The 20,527-nt window shown below is 33.8% G+C and overlaps 5 protein-coding genes and 1 non-coding gene across 6 annotated transcripts; 1 reads left to right on the forward strand and 5 right to left on the reverse strand.

The window, feature by feature from the left end:
* Positions 1-3,662: 3,662 nt before the first annotated feature.
* Positions 3,663-5,347, reverse strand: LOC106453922. The gene is made up of 3 exons (XM_048779116.1): positions 5,291-5,347; positions 4,872-5,018; positions 3,663-4,209 (listed from the first exon to the last, which is right to left on the reverse strand). Exons 1-3 carry the CDS (start codon positions 5,345-5,347, stop codon positions 3,838-3,840), a joined length of 576 nt encoding a protein of 191 aa, XP_048635073.1. The 3' UTR covers positions 3,663-3,837.
* A 4,126-nt stretch (positions 5,348-9,473) lies between these two features.
* On the reverse strand, positions 9,474-11,896 carry LOC106451899 (protein CYPRO4). The gene is made up of 2 exons (XM_013893882.3): positions 10,056-11,896; positions 9,474-9,955 (listed from the first exon to the last, which is right to left on the reverse strand). The coding sequence occupies exons 1-2, from the start codon at positions 11,670-11,672 to the stop codon at positions 9,665-9,667; spliced, it is 1,908 nt and encodes a 635-aa protein (XP_013749336.2). The 5' UTR covers positions 11,673-11,896; the 3' UTR covers positions 9,474-9,664.
* A 67-nt stretch (positions 11,897-11,963) lies between these two features.
* TRNAR-CCU lies at positions 11,964-12,036 on the reverse strand. Its single transcript has one exon. It is a non-coding gene; the product is annotated as a tRNA-Arg (tRNA).
* A 467-nt stretch (positions 12,037-12,503) lies between these two features.
* On the reverse strand, positions 12,504-13,678 carry LOC111203879 (F-box/kelch-repeat protein At3g44120-like). The gene is made up of 2 exons (XM_048779117.1): positions 13,014-13,678; positions 12,504-12,972 (listed from the first exon to the last, which is right to left on the reverse strand). Exons 1-2 carry the CDS (start codon positions 13,676-13,678, stop codon positions 12,504-12,506), a joined length of 1,134 nt encoding a protein of 377 aa, XP_048635074.1.
* A 2,278-nt stretch (positions 13,679-15,956) lies between these two features.
* Positions 15,957-18,976, forward strand: LOC106453923 (putative leucine-rich repeat receptor-like serine/threonine-protein kinase At2g14440). The gene is made up of 9 exons (XM_013896113.3): positions 15,957-16,081; positions 16,198-16,738; positions 16,827-17,293; positions 17,373-17,508; positions 17,601-17,672; positions 17,764-17,832; positions 17,922-17,993; positions 18,173-18,244; positions 18,341-18,976. The coding sequence occupies exons 1-9, from the start codon at positions 16,015-16,017 to the stop codon at positions 18,387-18,389; spliced, it is 1,545 nt and encodes a 514-aa protein (XP_013751567.2). The 5' UTR covers positions 15,957-16,014; the 3' UTR covers positions 18,390-18,976.
* Positions 18,648-20,244, reverse strand: LOC125609553 (protein disulfide-isomerase SCO2-like). Its single transcript, XM_048781052.1, has 3 exons — positions 19,861-20,244; positions 19,192-19,318; positions 18,648-19,012 (listed from the first exon to the last, which is right to left on the reverse strand). The coding sequence occupies exons 1-3, from the start codon at positions 20,218-20,220 to the stop codon at positions 18,942-18,944; spliced, it is 558 nt and encodes a 185-aa protein (XP_048637009.1). The 5' UTR covers positions 20,221-20,244; the 3' UTR covers positions 18,648-18,941.
* Positions 20,245-20,527: the final 283 nt, after the last annotated feature.

The raw sequence follows: 20,527 nt of genomic DNA on the forward strand, positions 1-20,527 counted from the left end.
ACGTAATAGTCCAATGTCTCTAACGGCCCTTAATTTGTTGATAAAATGTGCCACTTACTACTTCAAACTGAAAACACCGTGATATATCAAAATATCAAATGTTATTGTATCTAAAAAATAGAATTTTTTATAGAAATTATGTACTGGTTTAAAAAGGTCAACTATAGTTTCAGCAATGATATGAAAATAGAAAATATATATAGTTTCGTAGTACGAACGATAGACCAATATAAAAGAACCCGGCAAAAAAACACATAAAACAAAAGAAAAATTAGATGATTAACACAAATAGATTAAAATATCTACACAACCATAATAAAATAAAACTTATATCCATTCAATTTGAAAAATTACCACAAATACCACATTCGCAGTACTATTTATTATGTTACACTAACTAATTTTACCTCAACTTTTAACGAAGAGTAAAAAACATTTATACCCTAAGGTTAACTAATCTAAACTTAGGGTTTAGAGTTGAAGAGTGAGATAGGTTTTTTAAATGTGAAATTTAAGATTCTAAAAAATATATAAATAAATACTTAAAAATATTTAAATATTTTAAAAATAGTTTCAAACATAATTTTCGAAAAAGAAATTTAAAAAAAAAATCAAAAAAATCAAAAAAAATTATTAGGATAATTTTAAATAAAAATATTTTATTAGTATAATTTGTATATATATTATTACATTTTCTGAATTATTTTTTTCTAATTTTGTATCCTCTAAAAATAGAGAACAATGAAAGTTACTCTCATCTTAATTCAAACCAAAAATATTTATTAAAAACAACAATATGATCTCAAAATTATTTTCATTGTTTTTTTCTCTATAATATCATTTCTATAATGATTTTAAATGCTTTATAAATTAATATAAAACTATATAAAATAGTTTTTATTATAACTTCCCGCCCGTAGGGCGGGCCGACCCTAGTTATATATATATTAGTACTTAGTACCTTCCATATAGTTGAGGACCGCGATGTGAACACCGTCGTATTTTGAGACGCTTTTGAAGGTTCCACCTACAGTGATACGATTGCTCGTTTGAACGAAACATGGGCAGTCGGTGTTGTAGCACCCTGTCTTTTGGTGTCCATCAACCTACATATAAAAAAGGTTCATATGATTATGGTGTTAATTTAACATATTCAAAAATGTATTAAAAAATCGTGAATCCACGCGCATATAAAAGTACGTTTAATTTTTTTAAATGATTAGATTTTTAACATGTTTCGGATGACCAAAACCAAGAACCTGAATGGTGTGGTTTTTGAATAAAGGATGATCAAAAGCTGGTTGGTCGTAGATCCATACACAATCATATCTCTATCTGGACTCTAAAGAAATCAATGCAAAAAGTTAAAAGCAATTAGTCAAAATAATCTTGAAAACAATTTTTATGTACTCTTATCTAAGTTTTAGTTAAACCTCAAAAATATTTAAAAGATAAATTATATATTTGTGTATTTGCTTACACTATGATAATAATTAATTAAAATCTATAACCAATCCAACCAATAGTTCAATAGTAGTACTAGTTACTGCATGGTATAAAGAGATAAAAAATGAAATAAATCTAACTTTTGCTCAGGAACTTACGAATCAAACAAAATGAAACAGAACAAAACTACTTAGAAATACTATAAAAGAGAACAAAGGAAATAGAAAATTAGAGGTAAATATTTTTCATTTTTGTCAGTACATGGATTGGTTTAATGGCCGGTTTGTTGAGTTGTTTCAACCGTAGTTCGATTTTCTGCTCATGGAGATTGGAAAGTTTGCTCTTCTTGGGAAAGTTTCGACTATAAGTGGTATCACCAAACCGAGAATGAGGAAAACAATGGTCTGATTAAGCATCATTGCATAGGAGGGTGGTTGCGATTAATATTGAATTATTTTGGTGCCTTAAATATTTGAAAACAATTGTTGGACATAATGGAGCTAGTATATATAATAACTTTTAAAACCCTTTTTATATATGAAAACAACATTAATCAGTCTTGTAACAGTATTCTTTACAGGTTGTTCTATATTGTAAAATAAAGAAAACTTTTATCAGTAACCTAAATGTCTTAATAATAGTCTTGTTAAATATAATTTAAAATCCAATATATATTTTTGTCAATAATCTGAGATTTAATCTTAGTAAACAAAAATAATATTTTATCTTATTCTAGAGCCCACCCATTAAAATGTAAATCAATCATATAAAATAAGATAATATCGTTAAATCAACAAAATCATAAATCACTAAAATTATTTGATAAAAGTATTTAACTCTTCATTTGAAAAATTCCATAAAAGTATACTAATTTTACAATAATATATATAAATAAACAGTGAAATGTTAAATATTTTTAGTATATATGTTAACTTTTGAAAATAAAATACAAATAATATAAAAATAAAAATAGTAAAAATCATTCAAAACTTATAGACATTTCCTTGTTAAAACGTTTACCAAACAAATAACAAATTATAAGCATAAACAAGTATATACAGTTTAAATTCATTCAAAAATATATAAAGCAACCACTCAAAAGTAAATCAGATCATAAATAAATTAATTTGACAGAAAAACAAGTCTACAAAAACCATAAAAGGAAGCCTTTTTACAAAAAAAAACCATAAAAGGAAAAAGTTTCTTATACCAATGTATTTTAGCATTGAATAAAATACACTCTCTTACAAAAGAAAATTTAAAATTATGTAAACTTATATATTAATTTCTTAAAACAGTAAACCTAATACTAGTTAATTAAACTAAATAATGTTCATATAAATATAAGTAAATGATCTAATTTAGTTGTTTCTCAAAATTGAACTTAATAGAAATATAAATCAGCTATAATAAAATATCATGAGAAAATTATATTAGAATTATGTGAGATTAATATTAGTTATATCTATATATGTAAAAATAGTTTCAATAAAAGTATAGGTACATGAATCATACAAAATATATGTACATGATATTTGATGCCAACATGGTAGGAACTTGGAAGATCCATCTAGTGATTGGTATATCTCAACTTTTGCTGGTAGTGAGGCTTCAGTACTCTCACCTCTAAATGTCTAATGGCAGAAAGCATTGCAATGCGTGCAGATCTTCTCAAATTTAAGGAACTTGGCATCAATAAAATCAGATGTGCATCGGATTCGAAGCAACTAATCTCCTGCATTACGAAGGAAACTCCATAGCCAGAGATCTATGGAGTTGTCTCAGACATCTTGAAGCTAGCGATAGAATGTGACTCCATTTCCTCTGGTTGGATCTCAAGAGAGCGTACAATGTTGTTGCTGATGATTTGCTAAACAAAGCCTTGTAATGAATGAGGATGTTAATTCCCTCACCTAGCTATTCTAGTTTTTAATTAATGAAGTTGTGTTTCAAAAGGAAAAAAGGTAAAGAAGATTATTCTCTTATACAAAAGCCTAAGTATATATTATATATGTATATGTAATTACGGTTTTCTAAACTTTACGGAAAACCTTATATATGCATATTATGGAATGGGTTTCCCGTAGTTACATATGTATATCACATATATGGCTTCTTATATTTCAAAGGAAAGAAACTTCCATTGGACATGCTTTTATAGGCAGATCAAAAGCAATTAACTATAAACTGAAGGATCTTATCAAACATATTATTATTGTTATTCAAATTAAACACGCGAAATTCGAAAAGCTTGTACACACATATTATCCAAAGACACAGATAAAATTAACTTCCATGACGTGAATTATTTTTCTTACTCACACATTCATAGTCAGATACATGCAGACATGCATGTAAAATACTCAAAATATTTGAGCACACAGATCCAAATCAAGGGCATCTCTCGTTCTGGCCAGGGCCACCGTAGAAGAAATTAACCCCCCAGGAACTTCCAGCATCTCCTGCTTTAATGTTGTAACAGTTATCATGACCAGTCGTGGGGTAAACTCCTTGTGGTTCTATCAGAGTATTGGTTTCATCGATTGTCATAAGATTCCTGAAATAGCTCGCTTTCTTAAAACCTTCATCTGCAAAATGCCCGCTTCCCATGTCCGTGGTCGTGTGTTTCCCACCAGTCTCCAAGTTAACGATTTCACCTCCCCATTGAACTATGGTAGCTCCATCTCCTAGAGAATTGAATAACTTGCCAGGCCAGTACCCCACAAGCTCTTCACCGACCTTTAGCCACCAGTTTTCGCCATCCTATATATAATTATCGACAATCCACTTTGGGTTGAGATGCAGATATAACATAACGTAGGGACAACTCAATTACACCTCATATTGTTTTTTTTTTTTTTTTTTTTTGAATGAATGCTAAATTTTATTCATCAAAAAAACCTGTGTACAACTAGTGTGACTTGGTTATTTGAAAACAAAACTACTTCTACTCCTTTTCCCTAAACATTTACACCTCCCCTGCTAAACCTTGCTACTTATAAACTCTCAAAACTTCCAAAAAAATATTTACATTCTAGTCTCAAACCAGAATTGAAGGAGTCCCTCTAGACCCTTCAGGCCTTTAGTCTGCACGATGCTGAGCTTATTGCGGACGGCTTTATCCAACAGTTTCTTCAAGACTTGTATAGGCGTCCCCTGTTCTCCATGTCTCCGCTTGTTACGCTCTCTCCAAAGCGTGTATAGTGCCGCTTGGAATGCATATCGAAGACAGAAGAGCTTCTTCTTTACCATTCTCGTGTCAGAGACCAGCTCTACAATACCCGCCCAGTCCTGAGTATAAGAGTGTTGAAATATCCCTCTGGTCAGGTGATCCCATATTTTCGAGGAAAAACTACACTCAAAAACTACACCTCATATTGTTACTAAAAAGAGAAAAAGACATTATACATGTTAGCTCTTAGTACCTTCCATATAAGCATGGAGAGGTCGTATTGATCTCCGTCGTATTCTGAGACGGTGGTGTAGGTTCCACCTACAGTGATAAGATTGCTCCTTTGAACGAAACCTGAGCATAAGTTGTTGTAGCACCCTGTCCTTTGGTATCCATCGGCCTATTTACAAAAAAAAAAAAATCATTTTGATTATCGTCTTTAATATATTTGTGCGCACGCATAAGAGAATAAGAGACTTTTATATTAGTTTTTGTTTTAAAAATTAGTCTATAATATATATATATATATATATTTAACAAAAACCCTAAGATCATAATAAACGCAAGGTTCGGTGAGATTCGTAGTGTAATATAAGATACGTTTTTTAGCTATTAACTAAGAAACATTAAGAAACGTTTTCTAAATAAGAGATATAAGATACATCTCTTAACAAGTTTACAGAAATGTGTTAAATCATGCTCTAAGAATCCTAATTGGGTCTCCCCCATTAATGATGCTCTAAGCTCTACAAAATAATTAAAGTTAGGTTTAAACTCTAAAACTAGCTAGTGAGCCGTTTAAATTTTTTTAATGATTAGCATTTTTACATGTTGAGGTAGACAACAATTTGCTTGGTCATGTTACGCTTATCATCATGAAAACATAAAAGTCAATATAGAGGAGTCTCATAATAATTAGTACCCATAAATGAAACAGAATCTCATTGAATTAAAAAAAAAATCTAAAACTTTCGCATTAAATACAGATTAATACGTGTAACAATTGAAAACCATATCAATGTTATGAAGTTTGGTTCTGTTACTTATTTACATATTTTTATATAGTTTTGGTGTTTTGGAGTCATATTTGAAGTTAGAATCATTTTAAAAAGGGTCCAATTATGTTACAAAAATCAAATGATATCATGTGTTTTTTTTGTCATCAAATGATATCATGTTAATATATAGATACAATGATAGCTATTTAAATTTTAAGAAAATCAATTTATCTTAAGTTGTAAGTGAATCAAATTTTTTAAAATTTATACTCCTTTTCATTTAAATGTCTTTTAGATTTGTGCACACAAATTAAGAAAATATCTAAGTTTGTATATTTTCTAAATAAAAACATCATTATGTTTACATGTAACCATATTTTAACCAATAGAAAAAAATAATAAACTTAATAAATTTTGTATTAAAATTTGAAAATAACACTTATTTTGTACCAAAAATTATACTCCACAACGATAATTAATATAAAACGGAGAGAGTATATATTTTAGCATGTCTTAAATTGTAAGTGAATAAAATTTTCAAATTCTAATGGAGCTAACTTTAACATAGACAACCAATAACACTCTCTAAATGATATTCTATGTGTTTATGAAAATGTATTTTGTTGTTTTGACACATTAAAATTTTAATTTTTGATTATAAACATATTGTTTTATGTGATTATCTATTTCTTATAATTTAAAATTCATATAAATTCAAAAATACAATTTTTTACAATTTATCATTATTAACTAATAAAATGCATAGATATAAAATTTATTTTAATAAATGTCAATCTTTTAAAAACACACTTCCTATTTGCAAAGAAAAAAAAATATCAATCGTTGTCAATTAGCGTAACATAAATTAAATACTGTAATTACTGGTCATATAACAATTTTTAAAAAAGGCACAAAATCAACTTGGTTTACCCGTTATATTTTCTTTTCGTTTTGAGTACACACACGCTAGCTGTTCTATATTTTCTGTCACTTGTGAAGTTTCTAATTAGTGTATTAGTTTAGCTCAAAACGTAATGAAACGGAATAAATAATCTACAAGTAATTTACAATAGAGGTGAAATCATTATCTAAAATCCATATTCAATCGTAAATCCACTCCGAAAATCTGATATTCAAGGTGAAGATCTGGATATTAAAATCCTTTTTTGTCATCCGATATTAAAGTTTTATATTTCTAATTTCAAATCTAAATATCCAGATTCAAAACCAAAAAATTAAATATATAAAAAATTTAAATTTTATTAATATATTTTAATACATTAATATGTATACATAGTATCCATTTGTAGTATTATATTTTTAATATTTTATTTATCTGTAAATACTGTATAAGTATTTAATATGGATTTATTTTAGTACTCCAATATTTTATTAGAAATTATTTTTTACGAAAATTGGACACCTAAAACCACATATCATGATTAGATAACAAAATCATGGATTTAAAGCCATATATATGGATTTTTTGGATACATCCCAATGTAACTTACAAGCATTGATGACAACAGACAATAGGATTGACTGAAAAGGGTTGTAGCTTTATGTTTCTCACTTTAAAAATTAGACAGTAATTTTTTAGCTCTGGCTTTAATATTTTGTTGTAAATTTATTTTTAAAGAAAATTGAAAGAACTAAGCAAAAGCTTATAGAGAATTGATTTCCAGAGCTAACATATTTTTTTTTGCTATTTTTGCTATAGATTATTTTAAAAAAATCTAAAGCATTAAACTTTACAAAAATGGCTTTTGAAAGAAAAATGGTCTTCTACACATCTACCGCCTTTCCCAATCAACATCAATAACTCTAGTAACATTGTTTAGAATTGATATAATGATATTATAAAATTATAAGAATTTAGGATTAAAAACTATTATTCATTTCATAAACACAATGACAAGTTACATAGTCGTACATATTAAAGAATTAGTTTTAACTACAGCATTTATTAGTAATATACCTATTCTATTGCAAATTAAATATTATTTAAATTTTCCACACAGATTAAAAAATAGTTAAATTTTAGTTTTACTTTTATATGATGTATTACAAACCATAAAATTAAAAATAACTAGCTAAATATATAACAACAAACAATTCATTAAACATATTATCAAGCGGATGAAAAAAAACATATGATCAAGTTATAATTTTTTTAATATATACAAAATTAAATACATATATGTCCAATTTAATTTCATTTTTTAAAGTAAAATTCTAAAATCTAACCCTAAAATACAAATGATGCTACAACATATGTTACCCAACCCAAAACTAAAGACATTCATGACTTACAACCTATATTCACTTTACATCATTTGAAATGTTTAAACTTACATGATTTTTTTCCCACAATTTTTTTTATAAATTTATAAATTATTTTTAAGTTATATTACATGAAAAGACTTCTTTGAAGTCTTCGCTTCCTTGGGAATCTTCTCACATAATACTTCACAAACCACATAAAATTTCACGGGATTATATTCGTAAAATGCATACATATTTTTTATTTGAACATAAAAGGTTGTTTATAATTATTTTACTAGAATTTTTGGTTATTTTTACATTTGATTGAATTGAGTATATTTTTTGCATTTAAAATAAGTTTTAGGTCATAATTAACAAATTTTCCTCCTACCAAATACAGGAACACTATTTATTTGTGTAAAAAAAATTGAATCCAAAATAGTAGGAAAATAAATAAATGACTTTATTCCAATGATGTGCTGCATCATCATCCGATTTAGTTTTAATAAATATCCATTCATTAAAAACTCAATAAAAAGTTAAAAACCGTAAAAGAAAATTAATCCAGCAATCTGGCTATTGGTTGAACCACCATCCGAACCAGTGAATGAATTGTGTTTCTTCTTTTTAATTTTTTTTTTAATTTACGTTATTAAAATCTGTTTTCTATTTCAAATGAAAAGTTAGATTTTTATTTCTTATTTTTCTTTTTTAGCATATTGTCTTCCTTTATTATCGCATATACTTTGTATCTTCTCAATTTTTTTTGAATTTTCTGATTTTTTATTGTAGTATCGACACAATTATTTTATTTTGTTTTTACAGTTTGATGAAGATACTACTATGCCACTTGAAGAAATGAAGTGAATGATGATAAGGCAAACTAAAATTGGTGAATGTGATTTGGTTTTAGTTTATTTTTGTTATCAACAATCTATTACAATCTTGGTGTTTTACAAACCATACATAGTAGTTTAAATTATTTTAAAAAAATTTCTACGATAAATGAAAATAAAGAAAATAAAATTTAAATATTTTGGTGTTTTTATATTTTGCAATAGGTAATCTATAATCTTATATTAAAACTAATTAATTTATTAACCGCAGTTTGTTCGGATGATTGATTAGACAGTGAGAAATCGGATTATATGTCAACTAAATACTACAGAAGCCAAAGCTCTGTGGTCTGATGCAACGTTGGTTTAATGCTCATCAGAGTTAAAAAAAATCATGTGCTCTCCGAGTTTAAAAGTTTATTTGTCATAATTTCTTTTTAGCTCACCATTCTTTATACATATATTTTTTCCATGATGATAAACAAATTTAATATTTCATATAAAAAAAATCAATCTGGTGATCCAGAACGTTGTCTGTTGAAATAAATGATTCTTTGTACAAGTGAAAGTTACAATTACTAATGTAAAACCAAGATTCAGGATGTTTCTAATGTACCATGGAACCAATTCAAGATTCAAGAACCTTTTTAATGGTTTGCTTATAACTCATTTGTATGTTTTACTTAAGACTAACATTAAAACATTAGCTGATCACAAGAAGTGAATATTTTACGGTACGTTATGAAGAACTATGAGAAACCAAAGTCAAACCCAATTTGATTCAAACACAATACAAAGCTGTTTCAAGAAAAAATATTTGAGGAAAGCCAAATGTCATTCAACACAAACCTTCTTCACACAAACACAAGAAAACCAATCAAACGATACACAAGCAAATTTCATTACAAAACCAACATGAAAAAAGTTTCAGATACTAAACGTGTTTATCACAATCGTCTCCCAGAGAGGCTAATGGAGCTGACTTTCTGAGGAGTGGCAACCACAAGTGGAGCTTCTGGAGATTTGTTACCAGAGAAAGAGAATCTATCGTGCATGAAACGGCTCTCAACGATTGACTCATCCTTCAACAAGATCTTGTAGCAGTAACAGCTCTTGAGCCCTTGCTGGTTCCTATAGCACTCGTGCGCACTGTTCTTCACCCGTTCCAAGTCCCATATCACACTGAACTTCCCCACTGTTGCTACGATGTGCCTCTCTTGCTTCCCGCTCTCAGTTACCTGCAAATAACATTCAGAAACACACAAACAAAAGACTATGAGTTTTAGGTTTTATAAGAATAAACAACTTGTAAACAAGAACGTGTCAAGCGAAACTTACCCATGAGAAGTGCGCGCCGTGAAACTTATTATCTTTTCCTGCCAAGTGTGAATCTAATGGTGTTAGCTTCAGCAACCTGGGCGCTGGTATCTTGTTCCCCATCCTTCCGCTAAAACCTGTTTTGGTCCGACCATCTTTGTCAGTGAAAAGGGTGCATATAAGAACCAAGTAAGTATCTGTCGTCCCCAAGATCCATTTCCCATCATAAGACACGTCCACATGTGTCACCGGCGAACCAAGCCCTGGGAAAGCAGTCTTCGCCATTCTCATTGATGTCTTCGAGTACAGCCTTATCTTCCCATCACGCGATCCCACAACGATCGACCCATCTCCAGTACTAGCAAAGCACTGGAAGTTAGTCCCTCTAGAAAACTGATGCCCTTGAGTCCACTCCAAGACGGGCGAGTCGATGTTCTGCACTATACCTCTCTTGTCCCTCATGTCCCACTGACACAACCTATTATCATCCAACCCCAAAAACGTGGACTCTGACGGATCCAGCTGCGAGCCTTTAGTATCATTCGTTATGTCTCTCATAGTGATCTCAGTCCCGTCTTTCTCAAACTTCCATTCAGTAACAATCTTCCCCGACTCGATATCAAGCTGCTTAACACCGCTCGTGTTCAGCTTCCCTTGCTTAGCAGGACTCATCAGCATCATATTAGTCTCCGCCCTCATCAAAAGCGCCTTGTTCGGCGTCGTCGTCTGGCTCGACGAACCAGCTCTTCCACCATCAAACCTAACGCACACACCTTTCCCGTGAATCCCACGGTCCATGTTCCTATAAACCTGAACACCTGAATCATTCACAAGAAACGAATTCTCCAACGCACCTAAAGCTAAACTCTGGACTCCACCGTTAGCCACCTCTTCAAACTCCTCCGTCAAGTCCCTATCTTTCTCATCAACCTCTTCCTCCTCCTCTGGTGGACCTTCAGCATCCTCCCACATAGAATCATCAGCAGCTTCGGGATTAGCCCAACCGATGAAATCTTTCCCGTAAACTTTCATCTTACTCTCCTCAGAGGCTTTAACCATAAACACATTCTCAAAGAGATAGTCCTGGAACCTAGTAACGAACCTTCTATACTCCTCATCCGTCAAGAACTTCAAAGCCCAGACACCGTTACTCACGAAATCAACTCTACGCTGATCCGCAAACATCTTCAACTGCATATCACTCGAAACCCTAGCTTTGACCTTGGAACCACCAACGCCGAGAAACCAAAAGGACTCACCTTTCTCGTTAGACTCTTCACCGTCGTCGTAATCGTTAACATCCTCTCCTTCTAACGACGACGTTTTGACGAATTTGTAGGATGTGAGTTTCTCAGCGGTGATCCATTTCGCCTTGGGCGTGTTTCCACCGATGTGGCGGTAAAGCTTCACCGCGTTTTTGATCTTGGGGGTTGGGGATGATGATGATGGGTATTTCAGCTTCAAGGCGTTAAGCTTCTGCTCGATTTCGTGAGTCGATGTTGAATCGGAAGAGGGTTTCGAACCAGAGGCGGATGAAGATCCTTGCTTCTGATCATCGTCTTCTTCTTCGTAGTAGTCCGAATCGGATTCCGTATCGGAATCGGAGATCCGATCTTCGCGACTCTGAGAAGTACCCATGAGCTAAGACGAAGAAACGAAAGAAGAAAGTTTCCTCTTTTAAATTCTCGAAAACGAATTTGAAATTTGCTTTGATGATTCTCAAGAAAATGAAGAGAGTGATTGTAGGAGAAGAAGTTAGGGATTTGAGAGGAGGTTTTATAGGGTACGATTATCTGTTGGGGGAAGGATACGTTTAGCGTCGATATAACGTTGGGCTTTGCTTCGCCCTGACGCAACGCTTTTTGAACGCGTCGGCCGCGGCCACTTCGTCGGCTTTTTATTTGGGGAAAAAAAATAAATGAGTGATTTCGCGCCAGGTAGGGGTCGAACCTACGGCCTTCTGCTTAGGAAACAGACGCTCTATCCACTGAGCTACAGGCGCTTTCTTGTACGTTCATTTCTGTACCGTTATTGGTCAATGAGTTATAAATATACGAGGTGATACATAATTTTAAAAATGCTGTGTGGAAAGCTTGTAACTTGCAAGGGAATGAGTTGGGTGAAAAACGAAAACTTTAAGCAGAGGACAAGCAAAAAAAAGGCTGTGTACATGTTTTTTTGTCAAAGAAAAAAATAACATGAGTTGAGCTTTGACTTGTTTTACCGAGTACTTGTCAGTAAATTAGAAAAGCTTGAATTCCAATTAGCTACCCTTCTCTGTGCGAGAGCACATATAAAATGCAAAGAAACATAAAAGTAGAACTTTAAAACTGTGTTAGCTAAATAGCGTATACTGATACTCACTTGTTAATGAATTATCACTTCAAATAATCACTTAAAAACACGATCAAAGTAAATAAGTTAAAAAAAAAACACACCAAAATATATATATATAAAAAAAACTATAGCTTATTTAGTCACATACTCACATCTTTTTATTTTGCCTCCATCTGGCTCGATTGAACCAAACTTGGGCGTATAATTCAGAATAGTTTCCCCATACCTGTCAGTTATATCTACTCCCAAATCCAATTCTGTGACTTTACTATCCTCCCCAACAATGTATATCATTTCTTCGGACTTGTTCTCCTCTTCTGGGTCGTACCTTGTCTCACAACACATGACCACTTTCTTCTCTTCATCTAGCAAGAAACTTCCACAATGCGTAATCTGATGATCACGACTCAAATCCAATACCAAGACCTTGCTCCAAGACACAACTTTGGTCTCATCATTTTGATCTGTCACCCATATCTCAGTCTTTGATGTAATTCCACGTTGTATCGACACTGAAAGTTTCTCTTCTCTGACAACCGAAACACTCAAGTTTTCATATTCTCGACACTGATAAGGAGAAGCACACGACGTCCAAGTTTCTCTGTTGAAAAATCAAATTCGTTCAAGAATATACCAAGGTGCATTTTTGTTTCATCTTTGTCAAACCAGTAAGTATTTCCTTTCAAAGATAAACTCTGACCAATGTGGGGCACGCCTGGATGGTTGTCATTATCGATAGTCCTACATGAATCAGAGACTTCAGAATTAAGATCATGGATTACTACATCACTCATCATGCTAATAGGATCAAAGCTCAAGACTTTGTAACTCTTATTACATGATTTTCTGTCTTCGTTGTAACCGAGGAAAAAGTAGGTGAATCCCGTGTAACGTTTGTTGAACTGAGTCCATCTTGATTGATTAGTAAGAGGGTTCCAAACCAGGAATCTAGATTCCTTGTAAGAGGCGCATAACAACAAGCCTTCGCAGTGAAAGACTTGAGATATATGGAATCGATATGAGTTATTGTGATGCGGATCGAGTAGGCCAACCTCACGTTTACGTTTTACAGATGGAGTTCCATTGAGATGGATGATGCTCATTGGAAGAATTGTGAATGAGTTGGACAGCAGCATGAGAACCATAAACTGCTTTGGGGCTTTATCACAGTGCTTTCTTATGATTCTTTTGTCGTTGAATAAACTGTTCCATCCTTTGCAAGTAGAACGTAGTTGCTTCACTGATGAGGCTGGTACACGACAGAGTATCTCCTCTATCAAATCTTCTGGAAGTTTCAACATCTTCATTTAGGGTTTTAAAGGAGACCAACTCTTACTTTTTTTTTTTCCTTTTAGACCATCTGCAACAATGCAACAATGATTCTTAGCACAAATTTTTAAGAAAAAAATTATTATAAAATTATGTGGCTCTATTTCATCTATGTTTTTGTGCCAACAAAAACTCTTAAACTTCTTAGCTAAGAGCATTTCCATTAGTGAACCCTCTCTTGGGATTCAAGTTTATAATTTTTTATTATTACTTTTTTTGTTTGATTTAAAAAAAAATAATAATTAAACCAATCGTGAGCTATCACGCACGTGTCGTGGAGCCAGCAAAACAGTGATGAACTCGCCGGACGCATGTACACTGGGGAGAGTTGGAGAGAGACAGGTTCATCACTGTACATTATTTTAATATATTTTTTTGGAATCTGTGTGAATCCCCCATAAGTTCATTGATGGGATGCTCTAAGAATTCGATTTGCTGAACCTCTTAACTATTCGCGAGTCCCACTGATACTTGGCGACCCGCAATTGGTTAGTTTTTTTTTTCTAAATCCAAAAAAAATAATAAAATAAGCACAAATACTATTTCTAGGAATTTGTACCTTGAGTATCACCATTACTGATGCCCTTGTATTTTTAAGGACAGAACTTAGGTTCACCCCCTAGGGTGAACCTTTAAATTCACCCCATCATTTATAACCAATCAAATTTTCACTTAGATTATTAATTAAAAAACATTAAAATAAACAAAAAATAGCTACAAAAAATAAAAATGCTAATTTTAACGACGTTAACGCTTCCAGCGAATCCCTAAACCCTAAATTTTAAATTCTAAACCCTATACCCTAAATTCTAAACCCAAATCCAAACCCCTAAACCCAAACCTTATACCCTAAACCCTAATCCTAGACCCTAAACCCAAACTATATACCCTAAACCCTAATTCTAGACTCTAAACCCAAATTATATACCTTAAACCCAAAAAATAGACTATAAACCTAAACCCTATATCCAAGTCTTAGACCCTAAACCTAAACCGTAAACCTTAACCCAAACCCTATAGCATCTAAGTTTGGGGTTTGGGTTTAGAATTTACCGGTTGGATTTTAGGTCTAAGATTTGGATTTAGGGTATAGGTTTTGGGTTTAGGATTTACGGTTTGGGTTTAGGATTTACCGTTTGGACTTATGGTTAAAGTTTTGGGTTTAGGGTCTATAATTTGGGTTTAAGGTTTACGGTTTGGGTTTAGGGTTTAGGACTTGGGTTTAGGGTATAGAGTATAGGTTTATAGTCTAGTTTTTGGGTTTAGGGTATAGAGTTTGGGTTTAGGGTCTAGGATTAAGGTTTAGGGTATAGAGTTTGGGTTTAGGGGTCTAGGATTAGGGTTTAGGGTATAGAGTTTGGGTTTAGGGGTTTGGATTTAGGTTTAGAATTTAGGGTATAGGGTTTAGAATTTAAAATTTAGGGTTTAGGATTCGCTGGAAACGTTACCGTCGCTAAAATTATCATTTTTATTTTATATAGCTATTTTTTGTTCATTTTAATGTTTTTTAATTAATAATCTAAGTGGAAATTTGATTGGTTATAAATGGTGGGGTGAATTTAAAGGTTCACCCTAGGGGGTGAACCTAAGTTCTGTCCTATTTTTAACGACCTTTTCCTGTATACTTTTTTTTTTAAAGAAACTTCCGATTAATTTGGATTATTTCTGTATCAATGTTAGTTTCTATTTTCTAAAATTTATATTGTCCGATATATAGAAATAGACCGACTATCTGTTTAATTGACACATGTTTTACCATTTGATCACCCTCAACATTTGTGGTAAGCTAGCTACTAAGCTGTTAAGTTTTGTATAACGTTTTGATGAATCTATATGATACTTTTCGCATTGTATATGAATCACTGAACTAGAAAAAATTTAAATTTGATGCATACATAATATTATCATCTTCAGACATGTGTTAGTAAGTAGCTTTGTAAGGAAACATAAAACTGTTTTGTAAAATTAAAACACATCTAAAGATACCACTTGTTTATGAAATATCAGCTCAAAAGATTATTCGAAGGACATGACCCCCAAGTTAAATTAAAGAAAAACACACACCAACCAAAAAAAATGAAAAGAGACATTGCATGTAGCTTATTTAGTCACCTCCTTTTCTTTTGCCTATATCCTTCCAATCAGTAAAACTCAAACCTCATATTGATGCTAAAAATAAGAAAATCAACAATATTAGAAACCTTCAACGTTGTTTTCTATAACCTTTGAAGCATTCCCCTATTCAATCTCTCCATCAAAAACATAGAAACAATCCGATCATTTGTTTCTGCTTCTTCAACAAAGATACGTCACGATGCTTCCTTTCTTCTTCTTCCTCTTGTTATCGTTCTCAATCTCTCAAGCTCTCCCTCCTCCTCGAGGTATGATTCTTGATTCAATGCGAAATTTTTTCATATATTCATCTGAACGTTCGTTTTTCTATGCTAAACATCGTTATAAATCCCCTAATACGTCACCTTTCCATCTCACATTGAAGGTTTTTACTTAAACTGTGGATCACCTTCCACAACCAAACTCAACGACATAAACTACACATCGGACAGAGGATTCATCAACGTAGGCAACACGACGACAATAAAACAAAAGGACCTTCTTCCAATCCTCTCAACACTGCGTTACTTCCCGGACAAGTCATCACGAAAACACTGTTACAACTTCCCCGTCGCCAGGAACTCAAAGTACCTCATCCGAACCACTTACTACTACGGCAACTTCGACGGCAAAAACAGCCCGCCAGTGTTCGACCAGATCATTGGAGGTACAAAATGGAGCGTTGTGAATACATCTGAGGATTACTCCAAGGGTCAGAGTTCTTACTACGAGATCGTTGTTGGTGTTCCTGGGAGGACACTTAGTGTTTGTCTAGCCAAGAACGCAAATACACTTTCCTCACCTTTTATATCGGCTTTAGATGTGCAATCTCTTGAGGATACAATGTATAATTCAACTGATCTTGGGTTATACAAGCTCAGCCTCATCGCTAGGAACAGCTTTGGAGTAGATGGAGAGATGATTAGGTAATAATCATTGTTTCATGATCTTACATTTTCATTTTTTAAAAACCTCACTTGTAATGATATGTTATGTAACATGTTCAAAAACTAGCTATCCAGATGATAAATACAACCGTCTATGGCAACCGTTCTCTGACAAGAAACATCAGTCAGTGACTTCTCAAAGCAGTGTTAACCCATCAGACTTCTGGAACATTCCACCGGCTAAAGCTTTTGTGGAAGGCTTCACAGTGACTAAAGGGAAGGCTCTAGAGCTTAAATGGCCGCCGTTTCCTCTTCCGGCCACAAAGTACTATATAGCGTTGTATTTTCAGGATGATAGGAGTCCAAGCCCCTTGAGCTGGAGAGCCTTTGGTGCATCAATCAATGGAGCTACCTTTTCAAGAAAACTCAATGTGAGCACCAATGGGGTTATGGTTTACTCAGGTCAGTGGCCATTGTCAGGTCAGACTACGATCACGTTGACTACTGCTAAAGGTTCACCGATGGGAGCAGTGATCAATGCTGGAGAAGTGTTTCAGGTTATTCCCATAGGTGGAGCCACTAATATAAGCGATGGTAATGTACATGTTCCACTTCTGCTTTCATGTCTTTTCTGTATTATGAAGCTATTGGAAACAATAAAATTGTTCTGCAGTAACTGCGTTGGAAGATTTGTTAGAGAGCATCGATGAGCCTCCTGTAGATTGGTCCGGTGATCCATGCCTTCCTCTTGTCAACTCGTGGACTGGTGTAACTTGCTCCAAAGAAAAAATCACCAAAGTGATTTCTCTGTAAGAAAAAAACAACTTAATACTCTTAAGACAAGCTTCTGTAAACTACATCAAGAAGAACCACTGATCTATGATTTTGGTTCTCTTGCTAGGAATCTGACAAATCGTGGACTAGCGGGCTCTCTACCACCAAGCATTAGCAACATGACTGCACTTAAAGATCTGTAAGGACTTTTTGCATCCTTAAAAGTTGTTAATGTCTGGGAGTTTCTTTGTGGAAACTGAGTTTCAGCTGCAACTTTCGGGGGTTTGCAGATGGTTAGGGAAGAACAAGCTCACAGGACCGATACCAGATTTGAGTCCAATGACGAGATTAGAAACTCTGTATGCCATTCTTGCAACCAGACTTCTATAACTGTTCTGCAAAAGATTTATATTCTAACCTTGACATTTTCTTTTGGTGGATGAGGCAGACATTTAGAGGACAACCAGTTCAATGGATCGATTCCAGAGTCACTTGCACAGCTCCCTAATCTCCGCATACTGTAAACATATTTCGCTCCTCCTCTCTTCTTATAACAGCAAGCCTACACATATGAATCTGAGATCATGCTAAACAATGTTCACTTTAGTTATATGATAAACTAAACCTGTAACAGACTGCATCATCATGACCAAAACTAGCATCAGTTTATTTTGGTTGATGTTAATAGTGAATCTGCAGGTCCATCAAGAACAACAAGCTTCAAGGTACAATTCCTAGTGCACTCCTCCAGAGAAAGGGCCTAACTATTCAGTAAGAATCATAACAGTGTTTGACACTTAAAAAAAGAAACAGAAGCATTGTCATATAAATTTTGATGTCAAACTTTTTGTTTCCTACTTGTTGTAGGGCGTCTCCTGAGAACATGCCAAGCACAAACAACACCGGGCCGAGTTAGAGTTGCTAACACTGATAAGATTCAAGTGCTCATTAGTGATAGATCAGGGGACCTGTAAACGACAGGGTCATTTGTCTTGGCCTCTAAAATTGAAGTACACAGATCTCATGGAAGAAGGTTTAAATCAAGGAAGCATTTGGGCCATGACAGTTCTACTTCTAAATAACTGTATTTATTCCTTTTTAGTTCACGGAAACCATTTGTATATGTTATTGAACCACTATTAACCTGTAAAGTAATTTGAAGTAAGAGACTGTATTACCGCTTTATATTCTCTCTGTGGAAAACTGAAACAACCTAAACACAAAGAAGAGTTCCTAGAGTTTATGGTTGCTCAAGATCTGATACATATAGAACAGTAGTTTCCTATTTGGGGTAGTATTGATAAAAAGAAGAAGCCATTATCCGAACAGGAATCAGTAGTCTCTGTCTGTCTATACCTCCAATCCGCTTGTTTGGGCCAAACATCCCAAAGAAGCAACTTCAACAACGAACTCAAGCGCACATGCACTCATATTAATAGTTGTGCACTGGTTTGAGCAAATCCAAGGGTCAAGATGCTTCATTATCCAAATCTTCCATCACATCAATGTCCGTTCGAGATGTTATCTTCTGCACATATCCTGCAATCAGTTTAAACTTCTTTTAGTCAAGACTAACTTGCGTAATACACTAGAGACAGACACCAAATTACAAAACTCAGAAAGTGGGGCTTTGATCCAGAAAGACGAATCAAGGAAGCAGCTCAAAGATACTCTAAGGAGGTTAATGGAAGGAAAAAGAACAATAATCAGAAACTGACCTATCCCTTGGCAAGGTATGCATTTGCAGATAACCTCTTTACCCCTTTTCTTGTAATAGCTGACAGATCCAGATCCTTGGCAACTTCTACACTTGCCAGTCCACTCATAAACCACTTCCTTGCAATCCTGAGAATTGGTCAGGAATATAATGATCAGAATATAGTCTTAAGCATAACGTTACCACTGCCTATTGCATAGAACCCAGTAAAGAGTATGATAGTTAAAGTCAAACTTAAGCATCATATCTCCCCTTCTTCATCTAACCAACCCCAGCCCATATCAAGAAAAGCTTGCATCTTTAGTTTACACACCGTTAACACCCAAAGCTTCTACCATACAACTCATAGTTAAATGTTCACTATTTCAGAGACACTTCAAGAATCTGAGCATATCTCCTCTTCTTCATTTAATCCTAACCCCAAATCAAGAAAAGCTTGCATATTTAGCTTTACATAATGCTAACACCCATGCCTTATATCACACAAATCCAAAGAAAACATAATCTGAGCTTACAAACTCCACACGAAACAATTCAAATGATTTTTTCTTTTTTGTTTTTGACTAAAAGCTTTTCAAAAACAATTAAAATGTTACTCTGATTATTACAACACAATTAAATGGTTGAGACTTATCCAAATCATCAAACCAGTAAATGAAAGATGGGAAACCTCGACAACAGGATCGCACTGCAACCTCCGGTCAATCTCATCGGGCGACACAGGGGATGTATTCGGATAAGTCATAGGCAGAGGAAGCGCGTCGTCGTCTCCTACCAAGTAACTCACTCCGCTTTTCGACCACAGCAGCCTCCTTTTCCTCCACTTACCCGATTCACCGTTCCCTCCGGCCGCGGCGGAGACATCTCGAGACCTCGCCGTGTCAGAGGAGGATTCCTGTTCACGCGGTATCCGGATTCCGTCGCCTAGGGGGATATCGGCGGTGGCGCGGCAACGGAAGGAGCGAGAAGGAGGAAGGCGGGGAAGGAAGAGGAGAGAAGGTAAAGAGCAGTTTGGGTATAATCGGAACATTGAGAAGAGAAGTTTGCAGGTGCGGCCATGAAAGTGGGTGACGTAAATCAACCTCGACGAATTAAAAAACTTCTGATTTTTATTTTATTTTATCGTAAATTATTTTAGGAAAAGAAAGGCTTAACCGGTTAAACCAACCTACCTTAAACGGTAGTCAATAACCGGTTTAAGTATTTTATTTTAAATTACTTGAAAATTACAAGGTACGAAATTACGTAATTGATATCCTAAACTTAAAACGGTTATAAGCCAATCTAGCTTCAAGGGTATTTCAGTCAATTCCTATTTTTATCTATTTTGTTGTTTC

This window comes from Brassica napus, chromosome A5, assembly GCF_020379485.1.
Source record: "Brassica napus cultivar Da-Ae chromosome A5, Da-Ae, whole genome shotgun sequence".
Lineage (NCBI taxonomy): Eukaryota > Viridiplantae > Streptophyta > Magnoliopsida > Brassicales > Brassicaceae > Brassica > Brassica napus.

What these genes read in the sequence shown, in the direction of transcription:
- LOC111203879 (XM_048779117.1), bottom strand. Translation starts at nt 13,678, where the DNA reads ATGAAGATGTTGAAACTTCCAGAAGATTTGATAGAGGAGATACTCTGT. An exon ending in GACAAAGATGAAACAAAAAT is followed by an intron (nt 12,973 to 13,013) that starts GCACCTTGGTAT and finishes ATTTTTCAACAG; the next exon opens with AGAAACTTGGACGTCGTGTG.
- LOC106453922 (XM_048779116.1), bottom strand. Translation starts at nt 5,347, where the DNA reads ATGGGGGAGACCCAATTAGGATTCTTAGAGCATGATTTAACACATTTC. An exon ending in TAACACATTTCTGTAAACTT is followed by an intron (nt 5,019 to 5,290) that starts GTTAAGAGATGT and finishes TTTTGTAAATAG; the next exon opens with GCCGATGGATACCAAAGGAC. An exon ending in TCTCCATGCTTATATGGAAG is followed by an intron (nt 4,210 to 4,871) that starts GTACTAAGAGCT and finishes AATTATATATAG; the next exon opens with GATGGCGAAAACTGGTGGCT.
- LOC106453923 (XM_013896113.3), top strand. Translation starts at nt 16,015, where the DNA reads ATGCTTCCTTTCTTCTTCTTCCTCTTGTTATCGTTCTCAATCTCTCAA. An exon ending in GTAGATGGAGAGATGATTAG is followed by an intron (nt 16,739 to 16,826) that starts GTAATAATCATT and finishes TTCAAAAACTAG; the next exon opens with CTATCCAGATGATAAATACA. An exon ending in ATCACCAAAGTGATTTCTCT is followed by an intron (nt 17,509 to 17,600) that starts GTAAGAAAAAAA and finishes TTCTCTTGCTAG; the next exon opens with GAATCTGACAAATCGTGGAC.
- LOC106451899 (XM_013893882.3), bottom strand. Translation starts at nt 11,672, where the DNA reads ATGGGTACTTCTCAGAGTCGCGAAGATCGGATCTCCGATTCCGATACG. An exon ending in ACGGCGCGCACTTCTCATGG is followed by an intron (nt 9,956 to 10,055) that starts GTAAGTTTCGCT and finishes TGTTATTTGCAG; the next exon opens with GTAACTGAGAGCGGGAAGCA.
- LOC125609553 (XM_048781052.1), bottom strand. Translation starts at nt 20,220, where the DNA reads ATGTTCCGATTATACCCAAACTGCTCTTTACCTTCTCTCCTCTTCCTT. An exon ending in AGTGCGATCCTGTTGTCGAG is followed by an intron (nt 19,319 to 19,860) that starts GTTTCCCATCTT and finishes ACCAATTCTCAG; the next exon opens with GATTGCAAGGAAGTGGTTTA. An exon ending in CATACCTTGCCAAGGGATAG is followed by an intron (nt 19,013 to 19,191) that starts GTCAGTTTCTGA and finishes AACTGATTGCAG; the next exon opens with GATATGTGCAGAAGATAACA.